This window comes from Osmerus mordax, chromosome 4, assembly GCF_038355195.1.
Source record: "Osmerus mordax isolate fOsmMor3 chromosome 4, fOsmMor3.pri, whole genome shotgun sequence".
NCBI lineage: Eukaryota > Metazoa > Chordata > Actinopteri > Osmeriformes > Osmeridae > Osmerus > Osmerus mordax.
This window is the reverse complement of record NC_090053.1, coordinates 22,096,238-22,116,594: the sequence shown is the minus strand read 5'-3', so window position 1 is coordinate 22,116,594 and position 20,357 is coordinate 22,096,238. Positions and strand designations below refer to the sequence as shown.

General features: G+C 53.0%; 1 protein-coding gene across 2 annotated transcripts in view; it reads right to left on the bottom strand.

The window, feature by feature from the left end:
* znf609a (zinc finger protein 609a) overlaps nucleotides 1–20,357 on the bottom strand; it is a 93,325-nt gene that overhangs the window by 374 nt on the left and 72,594 nt on the right. The window contains exons 3-8 of one of the 2 annotated variants that reach the window (XM_067234581.1): nucleotides 18,981–19,200; nucleotides 8,409–8,496; nucleotides 2,100–4,440; nucleotides 1,499–1,892; nucleotides 1,021–1,353; nucleotides 643–721 (exon numbers count right to left, since the gene is read on the bottom strand). In XM_067234581.1, the coding sequence (XP_067090682.1) occupies nucleotides 648–721; nucleotides 1,021–1,353; nucleotides 1,499–1,892; nucleotides 2,100–4,440; nucleotides 8,409–8,496; nucleotides 18,981–19,200 (3,450 nt within the window). In that variant the 3' untranslated portion in view covers nucleotides 643–647. The remainder of the gene's footprint in view (nucleotides 1–642; nucleotides 722–1,020; nucleotides 1,354–1,498; nucleotides 1,893–2,099; nucleotides 4,441–8,408; nucleotides 8,497–18,980; nucleotides 19,201–20,357) is intronic. The other variant, XM_067234580.1, reaches the window with a different exon arrangement.

Below are 20,357 nucleotides of genomic sequence, written 5' to 3'. Positions count from 1 at the left end.
TGTGTTACTCAGGCTGTGTTAACATGCTGACAGGTCGAGACTGTGTGTGTTACTCAGGCTGTGTTAACATGCTGAGAGACATGACTGTGTGTGTTACTCAGGCTGTGTTAACATGCTGAGAGACGTGACTGTGTGTGTTACTCAGGCTGTGTTAACATGCTGAGAGACGTGACTGTGTGTGTTACTCAGGCTGTGTTAACATGCTGAGAGACGTGACTGTGTGTGTTACTCAGGCTGTGTTAACATGCTGAGAGACGTGACTGTGTGTGTTACTCAGGCTGTGTTAACATGCTGAGAGACGTGACTGTGTGTGTTACTCAGGCTGTGTTAACATGCTGAGAGACGTGACTGTGTGTGTTACTCAGGCTGTGTTAACATGCTGAGAGACGTGACTGTGTGTGTTACTCAGGCTGTGTTAACATGCTGAGGGACGTGACTGTGTGTGTTACTCAGGCTGTGTTAACATGCTGAGAGACGTGACTGTGTGTGTTACTCAGGCTGTGTTAACATGCTGAGAGACGTGACTGTGTGTGTTACTCAGGCTGTGTTAACATGCTGAGAGACGTGACTGTGTGTGTTACTCAGGCTGTGTTAACATGCTGAGAGACGTGACTGGACACACTGCTGAAGATGTTGTCTTACCGTCCTCACCTCCTGGGAGGAGGGTACATGGAGGGGGCGGAGGCCTGCTGGCTAGCCACGATGGCTGAAGAGGACAGACCTGGGGGGAGGAGACAGTGAGGACGTCACCGTCCATCACGGCAGGTGTGAGGGAGGAGACGTTACATCTGACACTTTATTCATGGAGCTTTAATCCAAAGTGATGCACAAATAGCATATAGAAATTACACCACAAGATCAAGGATCAGAAGTAGGAGCAGATTTAGGTGGTCAGAGCTGAAGGGATGATCTGTATTGGTAGGAAAAGTAAGTGTGTGTAAGTGTGTTTCCAGGATTGTTAAAGTGTGTAAGTGTGTGTATGGGTGTGTGTGTGTTAGGTGTGTGTGTGGGCAGACTGACCTGTAGCGTAGGACAGGTCGTACTGTCCAGGCAGCAGGGGGTAGCCCAGGTGGTGATGGGACGGCATGATGCGCTGCGAGGGAGACGAGCGCGGCCGGTCCATCTCTCGCTCCCCGCTCCCCCGCTCACGCTCGTGACCCGTCTTCTCACTGACGGTGGGGGACTTGCTCTTGTACTGGCTGGCGTGCTGGTGCAGGATGTCCAAGGCCTTGGACTCCGAGGAGGCCTTGCTGACGGTGGGGCTGGCGCGGGCAGCCTTCTCCCCGCCCTCCTCCCCAGGACCCATCTTGCTGCCGTAGGGGGAGAAGGAGTAGCCGGCCGCCAGGTATGACCCTGGGGGGTACAGGAGGGTTACAACAAGACCTCGTTCATCACACCTGACAACAACACTGGGAAACCTACAATGCTGTCACTCCACTTCCCAAAACCCTTATAGGATAACTACGGATTCCAGGTGGGCTAGGTTGACGTCTCTTACCGGGGTAGTTCTGCATCATGACCGAGGGCATGCCCCGGTAGCCCGGGTGTCCGGGGTCGTAGCCCTGGCTGTAGGCGTAGGCCCCGTGCATGTAGGGCACGTAGGACTGGTGCTGGGCCAGCGGCGAGGAGAACTGCATGTGGGTGGTGCCGCGCTGCTCCTTCCCCAAAGCCCGGTGCTCCTCAGGGGCCGAGGGCCGGGGCTCCGCCCCCTCCTTGCTCTCCTCTTTGGGTCGCGCCCGGTCCTCTTTGCCCTTCCTGTCTCTCTCCCGGTCCCGGTCCCTCTCTCGGTCCCGCTCGCGTTCCTCCTTCCACCTCTCCTCCTCCTGAGCTTTCTGCGCCTCGGTAGGGTACTTGTTAGGGTAGACGTAGGGCCACAGCCGAGAGTCAGGCTCCTGGACAGAGGAGCAAGACCCAGCCAACATTAGATACAGAGTCAGGCTCCTGGACAGAGTCAGGCTCCTGGACAGAGGAGCAAGACCCAGCCAACATTAGATACAGCCGACATAACATTATTATTATTCAATTACACAGCAACACTTCTACACATTCAATCAACACAGTCAAGATCTTGTGATAGTATCTGGTGACGTTCGGCCTACCTGTCGGTACCACATGGCCTGCTCCATAGCGGACGGCCTCCCTGACTCCATGCCAGCCTTGGGCTCATCCTTCCCATGATGCCCTCCTTCGTTCAGCTTCATCTTCAGCCCCTCCACCTGCTGGCCGGGCGTCTTGGCGTCCTCCCCCTTGGGCATGATCACCGACTGGGCCTGCTCCGAGGACGAGGAGCTGGGCTCCTTGGGCTTGCCCTGCGGCGGCCCGCCCTTCCCCAGGTCCGTGAGACTGGGGGCTTTGGAGAGCGTGGGGGGAACCGAGGCTTTCTGCTTCCAGTCTTCCCCCTTCCCAGAGCTGTCCCGCTCCTTCCCGGTACCTTCCGCCTTCTTGTCGGCGGCGCTGCGGTGCTGCTCGGCCGCCTGCCGGTGGCGCTCCTCATACTGCTGCCGGTAGGCCGGGTTGGTGTTCATCAGGTGGTTGTGGTAGGCCTGGTCGGCAGGGTGGTAGGTGTACGGAGGTACGTAGGCGTACTGGTTATAGTAGAGAGGCTGCATGTACATGTTGGAGCGCTGCTGGATGACAGAGGTCTGCTGCTGCCCCAGAGGACCCAGCTCAGGCTTGCGATCCTCCTGGTGCTCTACCTTCACCTTCTCCTCCGTCGGCTCCTGGTCCTCCTCTTTCTTCACCTTCACCGGGGCCCCCTCCTGGAGGGGTGCCGAGGCAGACACGCCCGGGCTGGGGTTGGTGTAGTTGGGGGAGTAGTAGGCATCGTAGCCGGGGTAGTAGGGAGAGTCCTTGCTGGGGGCCTGGGAGGTGAACAGGGCCTTCTTGGCTCCATCCCGGACAGAGTGCTCCTCAGACTTGATGCCCTTGACGCCCTCCACCCGACCCTCGCCGTCCTCGCCGGCATCCGAGATGTCAGAGTAGGCGGGGCTGTTGGTCTTCACGGAGGAGCTGTCGGCTCCGTTCTGCGTGACCACGTTGAGGGGCGTGGCCAGGCCACCGCTCTCGATACGGCTGGCCACGCCGATGGAGGGACTGGGGGCGTTGTCCGAGAAGCTGTAGATCTTGTCGGCCTCTGCCTTGATGCTCGCCAGCCGGCTCTGGTGTAGGTCCGACGAGCCGTTCAGAAGCCCGTCGCTCCTGCTGCCGGGGTCAGACGACTCAGAGTACGGGCTCTTCCCCTCCTCCGGCTTCCCTGCTCTCACCGGCCCCTTGGGGCTGTCCCCCTCCTTCCCCCCTTCCTTCTTCTTCTTCTCTTTCTTCTTCTTGTCCTTGGACGCGCTCAGGGTGGGGTTCACAGACAAGGGCTCCCCTAGTATGGAAGGCTTGGGTTGGATGGCTTTCAGTTGCGGGCTCTTGGGAATGGACTGAACCACTGAGCCCATGGCGGAGGTGTGCCCGGGGCCGGTTGGGGGGAATCCTGCGGTCTGTAGGGAGTACAGCTGCTGGGGAGGTATGGCCGGGGCGATGGGCCGAGCCTTTAGAGCTTTCTGGGCCAGCTTGTCAGCCTTGGAGCCACTGCACGCCTTCTTGGACTTATCTTTCTTGTCGTCGACATCATCGTTACTGGCCTCGTCCGTCAAGCATGGCCCCTCCTCACAGCCCTCCATGGCCACGCCCCCCGCGCCCGCCTCGGCATCGCCAGGCTTCTTCTTGCACTGCTTGGGACCCAACTTCCCGGGGGAGGGGCTCTGGGCCTCAAAGCCCCGTCCCTTAGGCGTGACCGAGCGGGCGGGGGACAGGCAGGCCTTCTGGGAGATCGAAGCTCCATTGCAGTTGGCTGGATCGGGATGGAGGGTGGAGTCCTCTCCGTACTCGCTGTCCCCGTCCAGGTCCAGCTTGATGTCGTCGTGGTTGTGGGCGCGGGCCTGGTGGTACTTAAGGCCGTTGATGTGCTTGTACTTCTTGTTGCAGTTGGGGTGGGGGCAGTCGATGAGGACTGGCGAGGGGCAGTTGCGATCCAGCAGGGGTGGGGGCGGGGGCTCTGTCTTGATGGAGGGGACGGACAGGGTGGCGTGGGGGGGCAGCGGGATTCCTCCGCTGTTGGAGTTGGTGCGCATGCGCTTGCTGCCCTTGGTGTCCTCCGAGCTGGAGTTGGGCTCCATGTCGGATGCAGGCTTGTTCTTGCGCTTGTTGGCCGATGAGGGGCTGGCCTTCACGTCCTCCGTGTTGCTGTTGGGTGGCGTGCGCCGCTCAGATGAGTTCTGACTGCCCCGCCGGCCCTTACTGTTGGAAGCCGCACGGGTTTTGCTGCTGCTGCTGCCCTTGTTGTCGGACGAATTGCTGTTGTCGTTGACGGGGGTGTTGCTGTTGGGACGCATCCTCTTCCCCCGGCCACGGACGCTCCTCATCTCCAGATCGCTGGTAGGAGATTCACAAAACCTGAGGGGAAAGACCATGAAAAAACATGAACACTGTCCTCACTGTACTGTTCTCTACAACAGCTGGCACCCTGGCAGGGAAGTGTAGCCTCTTCATAAACACCCATTATTAACTGCTAAGGGGGATGCAAAAAGGGAGGTCAAGTTGAAAGCTCTCTGAATGAGTGGTGTGTCTGTGGAGAGGCCGCTAGCAGAGACACTCGGGTAGGAACAGTCCTGGTCCTTCCCCCAGCTCCCCCTCTCTCTGGTGGATCATCCACAACACTCAGGTTCCAGTGAGGGGCCTTTCACAGGCCCAGGAGAGGAGGCCGTGTGATCCACGTTATCTAAACCCCCCACCCCCTCTGTGACTGATCGCCATGGTCACCAACCCCCCTTTGATCACAGAGGAGGAGATGACTACAGTAGGGGAGGAGGAGCTGTTCAGTTTGTCATCACAGCCACAGATGACAGCTCGTACTATCAGCTGCTGACAAGAGTCCAACAGGAAAAAATAGATCAGTTGGCGATATGGGTAAAAAAAATTGCGATATAGATATTTATTAGTGGTGGGCCGTTATCGGCGTTAACACGCTGCGACTCTTATCGGCGATAAAAAAAAATATCGCCGTTAATCTATTCTCAAAGTTGGGTTGGGAGCTGGGTCTATACTACGCAAGCTATGATGACTTTCACCTTGATATTTTAGCGCGGAAGTATACCTAGCCGAATTGCACTGTAGGGGGCGAGAACGAGTCTTAGAACCTGTGTGTATGCCTTGTGTATGAAATTATCACATCAAACATGACGTGCTAACATGGATGCAGCTATGAAGCCGCCTGGTTTGCTTCAGGGAAAATGTATTTTTAAGAAGCTTCCCAATGGAAACCTCGACAAGACTAAGGTTGTTTGCACCTTGTGCTATGCGGAATTAGTCTACTGTAGGAGTTCTTCCAGTCTCAAATACCACCTAATCGCAAAGCATCCCTTAGCTAATGCGGAAGATGCCGGGCCAAGCACTGATGTAGCGCAGGGGAAGAGTAGTCGTCAAACTACGATGTTAGAGTGCAACCGAGGCAAGCCCGTCAGCACAGCTCTATCATCAGCCAAGCTAACTAATCTAATAAACAGTTAATAAACACAAGTACATCTTATTGAACGTTATTTATTTTCATCACCAATTATCATAGTAGAACAGCTTTCTCGAGCAGTTTGTGATGCATTTTGGAAACAGGAGATGAGCTCCTGGTCTAATGCGCCACCTGGCTTGAGAAACCCGTTCTCAAAGACTTACTTTTAGTCATTATATTCTGAATGCCTTCGGCGGAATTCAAATAAACCATTTTAATCTAGATTAATCTAGATTAACGCCAAGATTACAGTGAGATTAATCTAGATTAAAAAAAAATATCTATGCCCACCACTAATATTTATATTTCCATTCGATAACGCTAATTAAGACGATAGGCCACAGATCCGTGGACTCAGGTGGCTGAGCGGTGAGGGAATCGGGCTAGTAATCCGAAGGTTGCCAGTTCGATTCCCGGTCATGCAAACTGACGTTGTGTCCTTGGGCAAGGCACTTCACCCTACTTGCCTCGGGGGAATGTCCCTGTACTTACTGTAAGTCGCTCTGGATAAGAGCGTCTGCTAAATGACTAAATGTAAATCCGTAGTAGTTCAAAATAAGTCTCTTCCACAACTTTTTCCCTACACTCGGCAAAAAGTTTAGGCAGCGCGGTGTGAGAGAAATGTTTGCGGCCAGGGAGCACATACCTGGGGTCAAGTAACTTAAGCTTTTTAAAACCTTGCTTTTTATCAATACCTTGGCGCAAACACTTTCTGCATGTTCCAACGAGTCATTTTTCTTCAGGTGGTAAAAAAAGGTTTGTCGTATTACCAAACTTGGTAGACACTGTTTACTACACAATTTGCACCGAACATTGCTCTGCTCTTTGTCGGATTTCAAAAAGCCAAACCACTTCCAAATAACTGAAGAATATTAACCCTATTTATCAATAATTTCTTGATTGGAAGTTGCTCCCTCGCCATGGCTATCGCTAGCACTGTTTTCGGCAATAAGACTCATTTTCCGCGGTTAACATTAGCTACTCCACTTGAGGTTCTCAGCATTTTAGTGAGCGTAGGATACCATTTCTTCGCAACTTCCTGCTGCATCAAAGAAATCAAATGGACTGCTGTACCTAATTATTCTCTATCGACATTATCGATATTATTGAAAATGAATTAATGTTACGATAAGTTTATTGAGGGAAGACATTACTTTTTTTCTCTTTACAATTTTTTTTTCGCCCAGCCCTAACCACCAGACTAGTACACCCTAGCTGTTAGGGTTACGCTGTTACTGGATCTAAACGGATGAAGCACTTTGAAGCTCTTTCAGCCACTGGAACCTGTGCTGCATTATCACATCAACAACGTTTCATGGGCACAAAAGCTCACGCAAACAGGCATCTAATGATGACTTCATGGTGCGCAGCTTCATATAGTGGTGTGCTAGTTTGGTCCCCTGCTTCTCCACGAATGGTGTTGCTAGCAACCCAGCCACCTAATCAGCCAGCCAGCCAGCCAGCTAGCCAGCCAGCTAGCCAGCCAGCTGGTCACCTAGTCTGTCAGCCAGCCACCTACTCAGCCAGCCACCTAGTCAGCCAGCCACCTACCTAGTCAGCCAGCCACCTAGTCAGCCAGCCAGCCAGCCACCTAGTCAGCCAGCCAGCCAGCCACCTAGTCAGCCAACCACCTAGTCAGCCAGCCACCTAGTCAGCCAGCCAGCCAGCCACCTAGTCAGCCAGCCACCTAGTCAGCCAGCCAGCCACATAGTCAGCCAGCCACCTAGTCAGCCAGCCACCTAGTCAGTCAGCCAGCCACCTAGTCAGCCAGCCACCTAGTCAGCCAGCCAGCCAGCCACCTAGTCAGCCAGCCAGCCACCTAGTCAGCCAGCCAGCCACCTAGTCAGCCAGCCAGCCACATAGTCAGCCAGCCACCTAGTCAGCCACCTAGTCAGTCAGCCAGCCACCTAGTCAGCCAGCCACCTAGTCAGCCAGCTAGCCAGCCAGCTAGCCACCTAGTCAGTCAGCCACCAAGTCAGCCACCTAGTCAGTCAGCCAGCCACCTAGTCAGCCAGCCAGCTAGTCAGCCAGCCACCTAGTGAGCCAGTCAGCCAGCCAGCCAGCAAGCTAGTCAGTCAGCCAGACACCTAGTCAGCCAACCAGCCACCTAGTCAGGCAGCCAGCCACCTAGTCAGGCAGCCACGTCCCCTACAGCTCACGACGAAAGTCGTGAGCTGTAGGGGACCTAGCTCCTAGTCAGCCACCTAGTCAGCCAGCCACCTAGTCAGCCAGCCACCTAGTCAGCCAGCCAGCCAGCCACCTAGTCAGCCAGCCACCTAGTCAGCCAGCCAGCCACATAGTCAGCCAGCCACCTAGTCAGCCAGCCACCTAGTCAGCCAGCTAGCCAGCCAGCCAGCCAGCTAGCCACCTAGTCAGCCAGCCACCAAGTCAGCCACCTAGTCAGTCAGCCAGCCACCTAGTCAGCCAGCCAGCTAGTCAGCCAGCCACCTAGTGAGCCAGTCAGCCAGCCAGCAAGCTAGTCAGTCAGCCAGACAGCCAGCCACCTAGTCAGCCAACCAGCCACCTAGACAGCCAGCCAGCCACCTAGTCAGGCAGCCAGCCACCTAGTCAGGCAGCCACGTCACATCTCCGTGGGATGGATGGCGAAGGAGAGAACGAGAGGAGAAATCAATTCCTCATCTATGTAGCATCACAAAATCCCAGTGTCAGGGGGATAAGCAGCCAGCAGGAAGCTAGCTGCGCTCCTCCTCTGTCCCAAGCCCAGTGTGCTGCGAGGGCCATCGGGACACGAGACCACCCTGTCTGGCTGTGTCTGTGCATGCTGTCATCTCTGGACTGTGTCTTTCTGTGTTAGTGTGTGTGTTAGTGTGTGTGCCTGTGTTAGTGTGTGTGTGTTTACCTTGGGGGCGCCCAGTCGTGTCGTGTGCAGTCCAGGAGAGTTCCCACGTACGTCTTATTCCTCCAGGTCACATTCACCACCAGCATGCCTGAGGGAGGGGGGCGAGAGACACTGATCACTAACTACTAACACGTAACTACAGTAACCATAACATCGTCATAACCCCAATAACAGCTTGGCATACACATCAAACCTAATGTACAGAATATGCTGTTTTCTATCATGTCATTTGCACAAGAGAGCATATTGCATTTTAAAGGGAAGTCATGGCAATTCATTCATTGGCCTACTTCTTTAACACCACTGAAACAACAGGGTACAAATGTATGTCAATCTGAAATTAGATGGAATCTCAGCATTCATATGAGAATACTGGCTTTCCTGCCCACACTAAGGCTGATGCACGCAAGCAAGCAAGCAAGCAAGCGCACACACGCACGCACGCACACACACACGCACACACACACACAGGAGGAGGACGCTGCAGAGACTCTTGTTTGGTGTTGTGGACACTAGGGGGCAGCAGGCATTAGTAGATGAACTCTACCACCTCCACCTCCATCCCCTGATCACGTTCCCCTGGAGAGACTTCTCAGCTGACCTCAACTCACACGGCTGTTCTGTTATAAGTGTCACAGTGTCAAAACGATGATGTTTCCACAGCAGGCAGATTCAAAGGAGCGTTTCCCAGTTTTAGAACAGACATGGTTGGTTGGGTTTCCAGAAGGAGACCACAGAGAGCAGCAGTCCTGCTTCCTCAGAGGCTGCTTCCTCAGAGGCTGCTTCCTCAGAGGCTGCTTCCTCAGAGGCTGCTTCCTCAGAGGCTGCTTCCTCAGAGGCTGCTTCCTCAGAGGCTGCTTCCTCAGAGGCTGCTTCCTCAGAGGCTGCTTCCTCAGAGGCTGCATCCTCAGAGGCTGCTTCCTCAGAGGCTGCTTCCTCAGAAGCAGGTCAGAGCAGAAGCAGAGAAGAGACAAACATACAGGGACAGCTTACCCAGAAACAGAATTCTAACAGTAAGTGTAGTTGTCTCCTGGGCAGAGGTTGGGATGCAGGGTTTGGAACCATTACAACCCCATCTGCTAACATTCAGCATGACATCAGCTGTTGTAGGAACCATTACCAGCATAACTGCACCAAGCACCAAAGTCTGGCCCTGTGATCTGCTCCAGAGTGTAATGTTAGTCGTAGTGTTATTTTGTTATTTGTCAAGGCATGGAACACTAAAAGCCCAAGCCACAATATTTGGACTCTTCCATTCCAGAGCCCATTACAAACCCCTCATGGTGGACTCTACCATTCCAGAGCCCATTACAAACCCCTCATGGAGTCACAGAAGAGCCAGGAGGGTATCAGGAACACCTGGTCTTTACAGATGCTGGTTGAAGAGTGTTGAGTGTGTGGGCCTCTTGCTACATGCTAACAGAAAGCCATGTGCCATGGCTCGCAACTAACTTCCTCACTGTCCCAGTACCGGCGCCATACCCTGCCGCTGCTCATGTGTGTAGTAGGGCTGTCCCCACTCAGTCGACTAGTCGATTGTTTGGTCGATATGCTCTTGGTCGACTAAGATTTGTTTTAGTCGAGCAGCCGTATGGAAGTGTGAGATCTGATTCCCGCTTGACACACACCATTGCTGAATTAAAGAAATGTTCCACAGAAATTGTATATTATATTATTTAAGACAAATAAAGCAACTCTAAAAATATAATTTAAAAAAGGTGTTTCTGTTGTCCCTTTCGTTAATCAGTTTTTTTTTTGCCAGCCTAAACTCTACCATACTTTGTCTACAATTGGTATTATTAATCCTTTAGGCAAAATGGCAAATAAATCTGTGGTATGGAAGCATATTATCAAAGTACCGGGTGACTCAAAACATGTTGAATGCACACTCTGCCAACAACGGTTTATATTCCATTGTATCATTCCATTGTATCACATCAACAACGTTTCATGGGCACAAAAGCTCACGCAAACAGGCATCTAATGATGACTTCATGGTGCGCAGCTTCATATAGTGGTTTGCTAGTTTGGTCCCCTGCTTCTCCACGAATGGTGTTGCTAGCAACCCAGCCACCTAGTCAGCCAGCCAGCCAGCCAGCTAGCCAGCCAGCTAGCCAGCCAGCTGGTCACCTAGTCTGTCAGCCAGCCACCTACTCAGCCAGCCACCTAGTCAGCCAGCCAACCAGCCACCCAGCTAGCCAGCCAGCTGGTCACCTAGTCTGTCAGCCAGCCACCTAGTCAGCCAGTCACCTAGTCAGCCAGCCAGCCAGCCAGCCAGCTAGCCAGCCAGTCACCTAGTCTGTCAGCCAGCCACCTAGTCAGCCAGCCACCTAGTCAGCCAGCCACCTAGATTTGTTTTAGTCGAGCAGCCGTATGGAAGTGTGAGATCTGATTCCCGCTTGTGTCACCATTGCTGAATTAAAGAAATGTTCTTTAATTCAGCATTTCTTTTTTTGCCACACGGCACATGAACACAATTGTATCTGTCAGCCTAAACTCTACCATACTTTGTCTACAATTGGTATTATTAATCCTTTAGGCAAAATGGCAAATAAATCTGTGGTATGGAAGCATATTATCAAAGTATCGGGTGACTCAAAACATGTTGAATGCACACTCTGCCAACAACGGTTTATATTCCATTGTTCGACGTTGAATATGATGTAGCCTACCACTTGAAAACCGTAAATTGCCTACTTCTCTAATGCATGCAAACACTCAGGCATTTTTTATAATATCGGCATTCGGTAACAACAGGACTGGTGACACGAGGCTTATTATTAGTAATAGCTAATTTTATAGCGGATGTCATCTCCACACCAGACCGGGGAGGATGTCATCTCAACACCAGACCAGGGAGGATGTCATCTCCACACCAGACCAGGGAGGATGTCATCTCAACACCAGACCAGGGAGGATGTCATCTCCACACCAGACCAGGGAGGATGTCATCTCCACACCAGACCAGGGAGGATGTCATCTCAACACCAGACCAGGGAGGATGTCATCTCAACACCAGACCAGGGAGGATGTCATCTCCACACCAGACCAGGGAGGATGTCATCTCCACACCAGACCAGGGAGGATGTCATCTCAACACCAGACCAGGGAGGATGTCATCTCCACACCAGACCGGGGAGGATGTCATCTCCACACCAGACCAGGGAGGATGTCATCTCAACACCAGACCAAAGAGGATGTCATCTCAACACCAGACCAGGGAGGATGTCATCTCCACACCAGACCGGGGAGGATGTCATCTCCACACCAGGCTGGAGCAGGATGTCATCTCCACACCAGACCAGGGAGGATGTCATCGCCACACCAGGCTGGGGGTGGATGTCATCTCCACACCAGGCTGGAGGAGGATGTCATCTCCACACCAGACCAGGGAGGATGTCATCTCCACACCAGGCTGGAGGAGGATGTCATCTCCACACCAGGCTGGAGGAGGATGTCATCTCCACACCAGGCTGGAGGAGGATGTCATCTCCACACCAGACCAGGGAGGATGTCATCAGACAAACCCAGAACAACACACGTCAACAACATGAGATCCATTCTTCTCAAGGTGCTGCAGGGGCATAGGGGATTTAGTCTCAGACAGATAATGAGTTTATTCCTCTTCACTGGAGAGATTACCGAGAGGGGACAGGGTGGGGGGTGGGGGGGGGGGTAAGGCCGAGTAGGTCAGGATGGGGTAAGGCAGGGTAGGTCAGGATGGGGGCAGGTAGGGTCGGGTTAGGTACACAATGAAAAACATGCAGGGCAGGGAACTGGTCTCCATCTGGGTGTAATAGGCTAGCGTTAGCCTAGTGTTAGCCTAGCATTATGAGCAGGTGACCCACACATATGCCACACATATGCCCAGTTTACAAAAATAAATATAGTCAGAGTGAAATCAGGCTTCCAGCTCCCAGCACAGAGCCTGGGCTGAGAGGAGGGAGGGACGGGAGCGAGAGGGAGAGGAGGTGCTATGAAACATGAAGTCAAGGAGGGAGGGAGAGAGAGAGAGAGAGAGAGAGAGAGGAGGAGGGAGGGACGGGAGCGAGAGGGAGAGGAGGTGCTATGAAACATGCCAGCAAGTCAACTGCCAGCAGACAATAGGGAGAGAGGGGGAGAGAAAGAGAGAGAGGGGGAGGGAGAGAGAGAGCGTCCTGGAGGAGAAGGGCTCATTGTGGAGAGAGCAGTGTGTGAGGACTCTCCAGGCCGCTGCACCTCGCAGCGAGCTGCATGCTGCCAAGAGGAGCAGGGGGGCAGGAGGACAAGAGGAGCAGGGGGGCAGGAGGACAAGAGGAGCAGGGAGGCAGGAGGACAAGAGGAGCAGGGGGGCAAGAGGACAAGAGGAGCAGGGGGGCAGGAGGACAAGAGGAGCAGGGGGACAAGAGGAGCAGGGGGGCAAGAGGACAAGAGGAGCAGGGGGGCAGGAGGACAAGAGGAGAAGGGGGGCAGGAGGACAAGAGGAGCAGGGGGACAAGAGGAGCAGGGGGGCAGGAGGACAAGAGGAGCAGGGGGGCAGGAGGACAAGAGGAGCAGGGGGCAGGAGGACAAGAGGAGCAGGGGGGAAGGAGGACAAGAGGAGCAGGGGGGCAGGAGGACAAGAGGAGCAGGGGGGCAGGAGGACAAGAGGAGCAGGGAGGCAGGAGGAGCAGGGGGACAAAAGGAGCAGGGGGGCAGGAGGACAAGAGGAGCAGGGGGACAAGAGGAGCAGGGGGGCAGGAGGACAAGAGGAGCAGGGGGACAAGAGGAGCAGGGGGGCAGGAGGACAAGAGGAGCAGGGGGGCAGGAGGACAACCAGAGCAGGGGGGCAGGACGACAAGAGGAGCAGGAGGACAAGAGGAGCAGGGGGGCAGGGGGCTCTGCAGCCCAGGTCACTGGCTTTATCCTCCCCTGTGAGGAGCTTTTCATGACTCGTCGGGCACAATCTCCGTAATCTCTCCCCCCCCCACCCCTACCTGGGGTCAAGTCTGAAGGCCATGGGCCCCTCCAGGCTACGACCCCTGCTCCCCAGGGCCATTCAGATTGAACTCCTCCTATTATGGTGTCCCCTCCCCTGGCCGGGGGTCAAACAGACTAGGGGGACAGAAGCCCCTGTACGTGACTGGAGGAGGGGCGGGCTGGAGAGACTCAGCCAGCAGCCCTGCTGTCTGTCACACCAGGGAGGGACAGTCTGTGCTCTTAGCAGCAGTTCAAAAAGCATCGTGTGTTGACAGAGTTGTGTTGGATTATTCCACATATTCAAGCGTACTGATAAGAGAAGACAGGATTATGAGTGTATGATGAGGCCTTAATCTCTGAACGCTCGAGTGGCGAGAGAGAGGAGAGAGTAAAGAAGAGTAGATGAGAGAGAGAAGAGGAGAGAGAGGAGAGCAGTAGATCGTTTGCAGGGATAAAGGACTAAAACCCATTTTCCTGTTAAATGTTAAACTGATAAACTGACCGGTGACTTAGTGGGTAATCCCTGCCCTCTGAACACACAGTTAAAACTGTCTGACTTTGTTATTTCTATCCAGCCTGGGGCGCATCCTTAAGAGGAACTTGAACTTGCTGTTGCCAATTCAAAGCCAGACAGAGCAAGCAGGGTGCCACTAACTGCCTTCTTAAATAAAAACCCTTTTTTCAAGTTGTTCTTAAGATTTCATTTACTTATTTACCAGTTTGATTTACTGGGCATTTAAGGTCTTCCCCACAGAAATGAGAAATATGCGCTGAGCAAAAATGGGTCACTGTGTGAGATGTGGGGGTGAAACTAGAAGTAGTCAGACAACAGCATATCTACTAGGGGTAGGAATCTTTTGGTACCTCACGATTCGATTCAATTCTTGGGGTCACAAATCGATTCACGATTGTTTACAATTTTTTATAATAATAATTTAAAAAATATATTAAAACAAGAACATTGATTTTTTACATTTGTGAATTGATGTAAATCGCTAGAAGACTGAATCGCGATTCAAATATGAATCAATTTTTCCCCCCACCCCTAATATCTACGGTGCTGTGATATAGAGTAGGTGTTGTAGGATCCACAGCCTCCAGTCTTCACCCATGTCACATGACCGGGGTGAGGCTGAGCGCTGGAGAGGAGGGGGGAGGAGACACACCCCTTCAATAGGCTGTAAGGAGTAATACAGAACAACTACCTCCCCTTGTCTCTCTCCCTCCTCCCCCCCCTCTTCTCCCTCCCCCTGTTGTCTCCTCTCAGTCACCCTGGGGCAGGAGGGTGGCTGTTTGTGTTTCCCTGGGCCTGGAAAACAAGCCCCCATTCAACCCTCCTGTGTGTTAAGTGATCCGAGTTTTCCCAGACCAGCCTGCTGCTAAGTAACAACCTGACCCCTGTCTGGGATCGCTGTTATTGTTCCTTCTTCTTCTTGGCGGAGGCTGTTGTTTACTCGCTGCCCACACATGCTGCTACATGAACCATCGAACATTCAACACCTTCCTCCACATGACACACAGGCCTCTTCCTCCACATAACACACAGGCCTCTTCCTCCACATGACACACAGGCCTCTTCCTCCACATAACACACAGGCCTCTTCCTCCACATGACACAGGCCTCTTCCTCCACATGACACACAGGCCTCTTCCTCCACATGACACACAGGCCTCTTCCTCCACATGACACACAGGCCTCTTCCTCCACATGACACACAGGCCTCTTCCTCCACATGACACACAGGCCTCTTCCTCCACATGACACAGGCCTCTTCCTCCACATGACACACAGGCCTCTTCCTCCACATGACACACAGGCCTCTTCCTCCACATAACACACAGGCCTCTGTTGAAATCTTCTGCAGGCTTCACCTCTCCAAGTTTGCGTATGAAAATAAGGAAGTTGTCAACAATGGAGGGGAAACGTTGCGGGCCAGCGTCAGTCTTCCTCCCAGACGTGCGAGTGCAGAGGGTTCAGAGCTGAGCAGGCTAGCTGCTCCTGGCTGCACGCCATCCTCTCAGAGGAGGAGAAATGGATAGAAGAAGAGAAAGGAGGGCAAAGCCAAGAGGGAGAGGTTGAAGAGAGAGAGAGGTGGAGAGGGGTGACAGGAGAGGGAGAGAGAAGGGTGACAGGAGAGAGAGGTGATGACAGGAGAGAGAGGTGATGACAGGAGAGAGAGAGAGAGAGAGAGAGAGAGAGAGAGAGAGAGAGAGAGAGAGAGAGAGAGAGAGAGAGAGAGAGAGAGAGAGAGAGAGAGAGAGAGAGAGAGAGAGAGAGAGGAGACAGACACCACTGCCCTCTCCCTGCATCACAGACACCACTGCCCTCTCCCTGCATCACAGACACCACTGCCCTCTTCCTGAATCACAGACACGACCCTCAGAAAAATTGCCCTCCCCGTTCTTCTGCCTGCTGAGGAGGGTGGTATTCTAGACAGGTGAGTGCTGTGCGTGTGTTTAGTTACAGTAACTGTGTGACACTGTGTGTTTGTGTCTACTGTGTGTGTTTACTTTGTGTGTGTGTGTGTGTGTGTGTCAGGCCCGGGGGTCAGGGCTTCACCTTGACAGCAGCACGGGGTGGATCACTGATCAGCAGCTCTGTAGAAATACTACCCTGGAGAAGGTCAGCATTTGGTAGTTAAATAGTCTTGCAAAGGTTGGTCCCTCTAGGGGAGAATCAACAATGCTTTCATTCTAAAGCTTGGAGCCCCAGCTTGAGTAATGTGAAGTTGCTGTAAAGAGAAGTGGACTGTATTTACTAACATTCTCCTGCTACCTCCGCGACGGGCTGTGGGGGTGTAAACTGTATCTGATTTACATCCAGTAATGACATCCTCAAATGACACTTGCTGTGGTCCAAACCACTTTATTTTTGCCAAGGCAACATAGGCAATCATATCAAAGATCCTATGCTCCATATCCGGATGCATACACACACGCACATCCCTCGGGATTACCATACAAACTGCCCCTGCATTACCATACTAACTCTCCCTGCATTACCATACTGCATTACCATACTAAATCCCCCCGCATTACCATACTAAATCCCCCCGCATTACCATACAAACTGCCCCCGCATTACCATACTAACTCTCCCTGCATTACCATACTAACCCCCCCTGCATTACCATACTAACTCCCCCCGCATTACCATACTAACTCCCCCCGCATTACCATACTAACTCCCTCCGCATTACCATTCAAACTCCCCCCGCATTACCATACTAACTCCCCCCGCATTACCATACTAACTCCCCCCGCATTACCATACTAACCCCCCCCGCATTACCATACTAACTCCCCCCGCAATACCATACTAACTCCCTCCGCATTACCATTCAAACTCCCCCCGCATTACCATACAAACTGCCGCTGCATTAGCATACTAACTCCTGCAAGATTAGCATAGAAACTCCCTCCGCATTACCATACCAACCCCCCCAGCATTACCATAGTAACTCCCCTCTCTACTGTTCTGACCATGGCTAGCCCTGAATCACAGCCATTTGAATGCAGCGCCGCTAAGTCAACGAGTAGCATGTGCCTGCATAGCCGGAGAGCTCCAGTTCTAGGACCGCAGTTCTAGGACCCTAGTTTTATCTGACAGCGCCACAAGATAATCAATATTTTCGTGCAGTCGTGAATATAGGTTAGGGCTCGACATTAAATTATAACAAGAAGAAGAGGAAGTGAATGTAGCTTGTTTCATAACAAGATGGACGAGAATCAGAGTGTAAGTAGCTGTGAATCACGTGTGGTTATGTGTAAAACAATTCTGGGTCTTGAATTGGACAATAAAGTTAACGTTAGTTATCTAACTTCAACTTTACTGTCGAAATCATTTCACAACACTGGTTTTATACATAACCACACGTGATTCACATTAGCTACTGTACTTTTACCTACTGCTTTGGTCGCACTTTTTGGACTTTTGGTGGTCGCGAAAATCTAGAAATGCCGTGCTGAAACTTCAGCTTCAAAATGTTGCTCTCAAGAGTAGCTGATGGGTTGGAGGGAATGATGAAGAGCTGGATGGAGCGATGCAGGTGTATTTTGTTGAGGGGTGGTATTGTATATATATTTTAAATATATCCATATCTGAATAATCAAATTCCCCAGAGTTTTCCTTGTTTCTTGCCTCTCTCAAACCATTCAAATAGCCTATCTTGTTGCGATCTAGTGACACTCAATAGTATATTTTGTCATCCAATTCGCTAGGTGGCGCTGTCAGATAAATCTATGGTCCGCGGTCCTAAAAGTGCGGTCCAGAAACTGCAGCTCTCCGGCTCTGCAGGCACATACTATTGAAGTCAATGGGGCATAATTACCAGCACTGCTCCCCACGAACACCTGACTGGTTCACTGGTGGGGAGGGCCATGACACACACCTACTCTCACACTTCACATCAAGCACTTCTTCATGCTCTGTACATGGCCAGCAGGTAACAGTAACCTCCCTGTTCTCTTCTTTACTTCCCTGCAAGGAGTCCTTAACACCAGTTAGCTGGAGAAGCGACCACGCCGGGGTCATGTGTCTGAAAGGCCTTTGGCAAGAGCTTCCCAACTCAAGGCGGGCGCTTCTGAGAATTGAAAGAGGTTTTAGCTTGGTGATGGATGGTGTTGCAGCAGGAACTAATGTCTGAGCCCTGGAAGGCTGGAGGCTGGTTGTGAGAGGGCCGAGGCAGTTCCCTGTCCTGCCCCAGAGAGCTGGAGGCTGGTTGTGAGAGGGCCGAGGCAGTTCCCTGTCCTGCCCCAGAGAGCTGGAGGCTGGCTGTGAGAGGGCCGAGGCAGTTCCCTGTCCTGCCCCAGAGAGCTGGAGGCTGGCTGTGAGAGGGCCGAGGCAGTTCCCTGTCCTGCCCCAGAGAGCTGGAGGCTGGCTGTGAGAGGGCCGAGGCAGTTCCCTGTCCTGCCCCAGAGAGCTGGAGGCTGGTTGTGAGAGGGCCGAGGCAGTTCCCTGTCCTCCCCCAGAGAACTGATAAAGATGGAGCCAACAACAAAAGCTAGATCCACTGTGATCAGCTCCCTGGCTCCCAGCATGCTGATGAGCTGCCTCTGTTGTGAGCAGCAGGTTTGGAACAGAACCACCGCCTAATGCTGCTCTTTGAAGTATGTCTCTTTTGCATTAAAGAATGAATTATTCATCAGCGGCAAGCCTTTGCCATTCACGCCAGTTGTGCTAATGGAAAAGGATGAAATAAAAGCCAACATCTCGCCTCTCCTCAGCGTCTGACATGTTATCAGAAGGTCCCAGAAGAATGCAGCTCCTCAGCTACTCGCACCACTCACACACACACACACACACACACACACACACACACACACATACTCCCACCCCTGACTCACTCACACACTCACACACACACACACACACTCCCACCCCTGACACACACACACACACACCAATCTCAGGTCAGACAGCCGAGGTCAGGCAGCAGAGGTCAGACAGCAGAGGTCAGGCAGCAGAGGTCAGACAGCAGAGGTCAGACAGCAGAGGTCAGGCAGCAGAGGTCAGGCAGCAGAGGTCAGGCAGCAGAGGTCAGACAGCAGAGGTCAGACAGCAGAGGTGAGGTAGCAGAGGTCAGACAGCAGAGGTGAGGCAGCAGAGGTCAGAGGGAGCAGGAGAGTCCTTACCGTCCTCGGTCTCCTGCCAGACGATGCCCTCCAGGTTGACGCTGGTCCCCGGCTCGCAGGGTCCCAGGCTCTCAGGCTCGGTGGCCAGGGCCACGTCCGTGGTGTTGACCGCTACGGAGCGCGTGCGGACCATGATCTGCTCACAGGGGGAGGCAATGTCACTGCTGCCCGCCAGCAAGTGGAGGGGTGGAGGGGCAGGCGTGGAGACCGGAGACTCCATCTGCAGGGAGGAGAGGAGACAGGTTAGACAGGGAGAAGGTGAGAGGGACTCAGATGAAGACCTAGGCAGCACGTCCGGGTCCCGGCTAGCGGAGGAGGTGGGTTCTGTGGAGGCCTGGCTCGCGTTAGTCCTGGGATCTTCAGTGTATGAGGCTCCCGCTCAAGCATCGGGCCAGGGCTGACCCTCCCCCCAGGGCTGACCCTCCCCCCAGGTATGAGGCTCCCGCTCAAGCATCGGGCCAGGGCTGACCCTCCCCCCAGATGTGGCTCTGTCCATCTAAAGTACTGGACTTGGAGGTTGAACCCTGTGGTGTGAAACTTCAGAGGTGCTCACCAAGTATGGGCTAGCGTCATCTAGCTTACCTAACCATGACGATATCGGCTTCCTTTCTGAACAGCATGGTTATTATTATTCATGGCTGATGGCCAGATTGTAGCATGTCATTACAACCTCAGCCTCAGGGCAGTTCTAAGGCACCCAGCCCCCCCACCATCACCACCAACCGGCCGACACAACTTCCAATGCCAAATGTTACTACTTCTTGCTGGCCGGCAAGTGGAAGCCAATTTCACAATCTACTCTGAATCCAATTAGTGGTGTCATTATCGTGGGGCGCTAAGTAAGATATCTTTATACAAAAACAAACCAAACATTAAGAGGACCAAGCACTGTTCCTGTCTGTTACCAAAAACGCCAGGAACAATGATAGACTGTTAGCAATAATAAACTGCAAGCAATTCTGTTAGCAATAATGGCAGTGTATCTAAGGACCGCAAGAAGAGGCCAGACTGAACACCAAACACATAGGCCACTGCAACAACAACAGGAGCAGCACTTCCCAGTCCAGAGTTTGTGACACAGAAATGGCTCAGTGTTAGCTTGCAGTTCTGAGGGAGGGGACAGGACAGAGGTGTCTACTGAGTGGAAACGATACATCTTGAGTCCAACTGTTTTCCATGAACTGCCTTTAGCGAAGGGGGGGTGTGGTTGGAGGAAGGTGGAGTGGTTGTTGGTGTAGAGAGCAGAAGGGGGTCAGGCTGTAAGGGGTCCCAGGTGCACCTAGCTGCTGGAGCCCCTGAGTGCTGGAGCCCCCAGACTACTGGAACCCCAGACTGCTGGAGCCCCCAGAGTGCTGGAGCCCCCAGACAACTGGAACC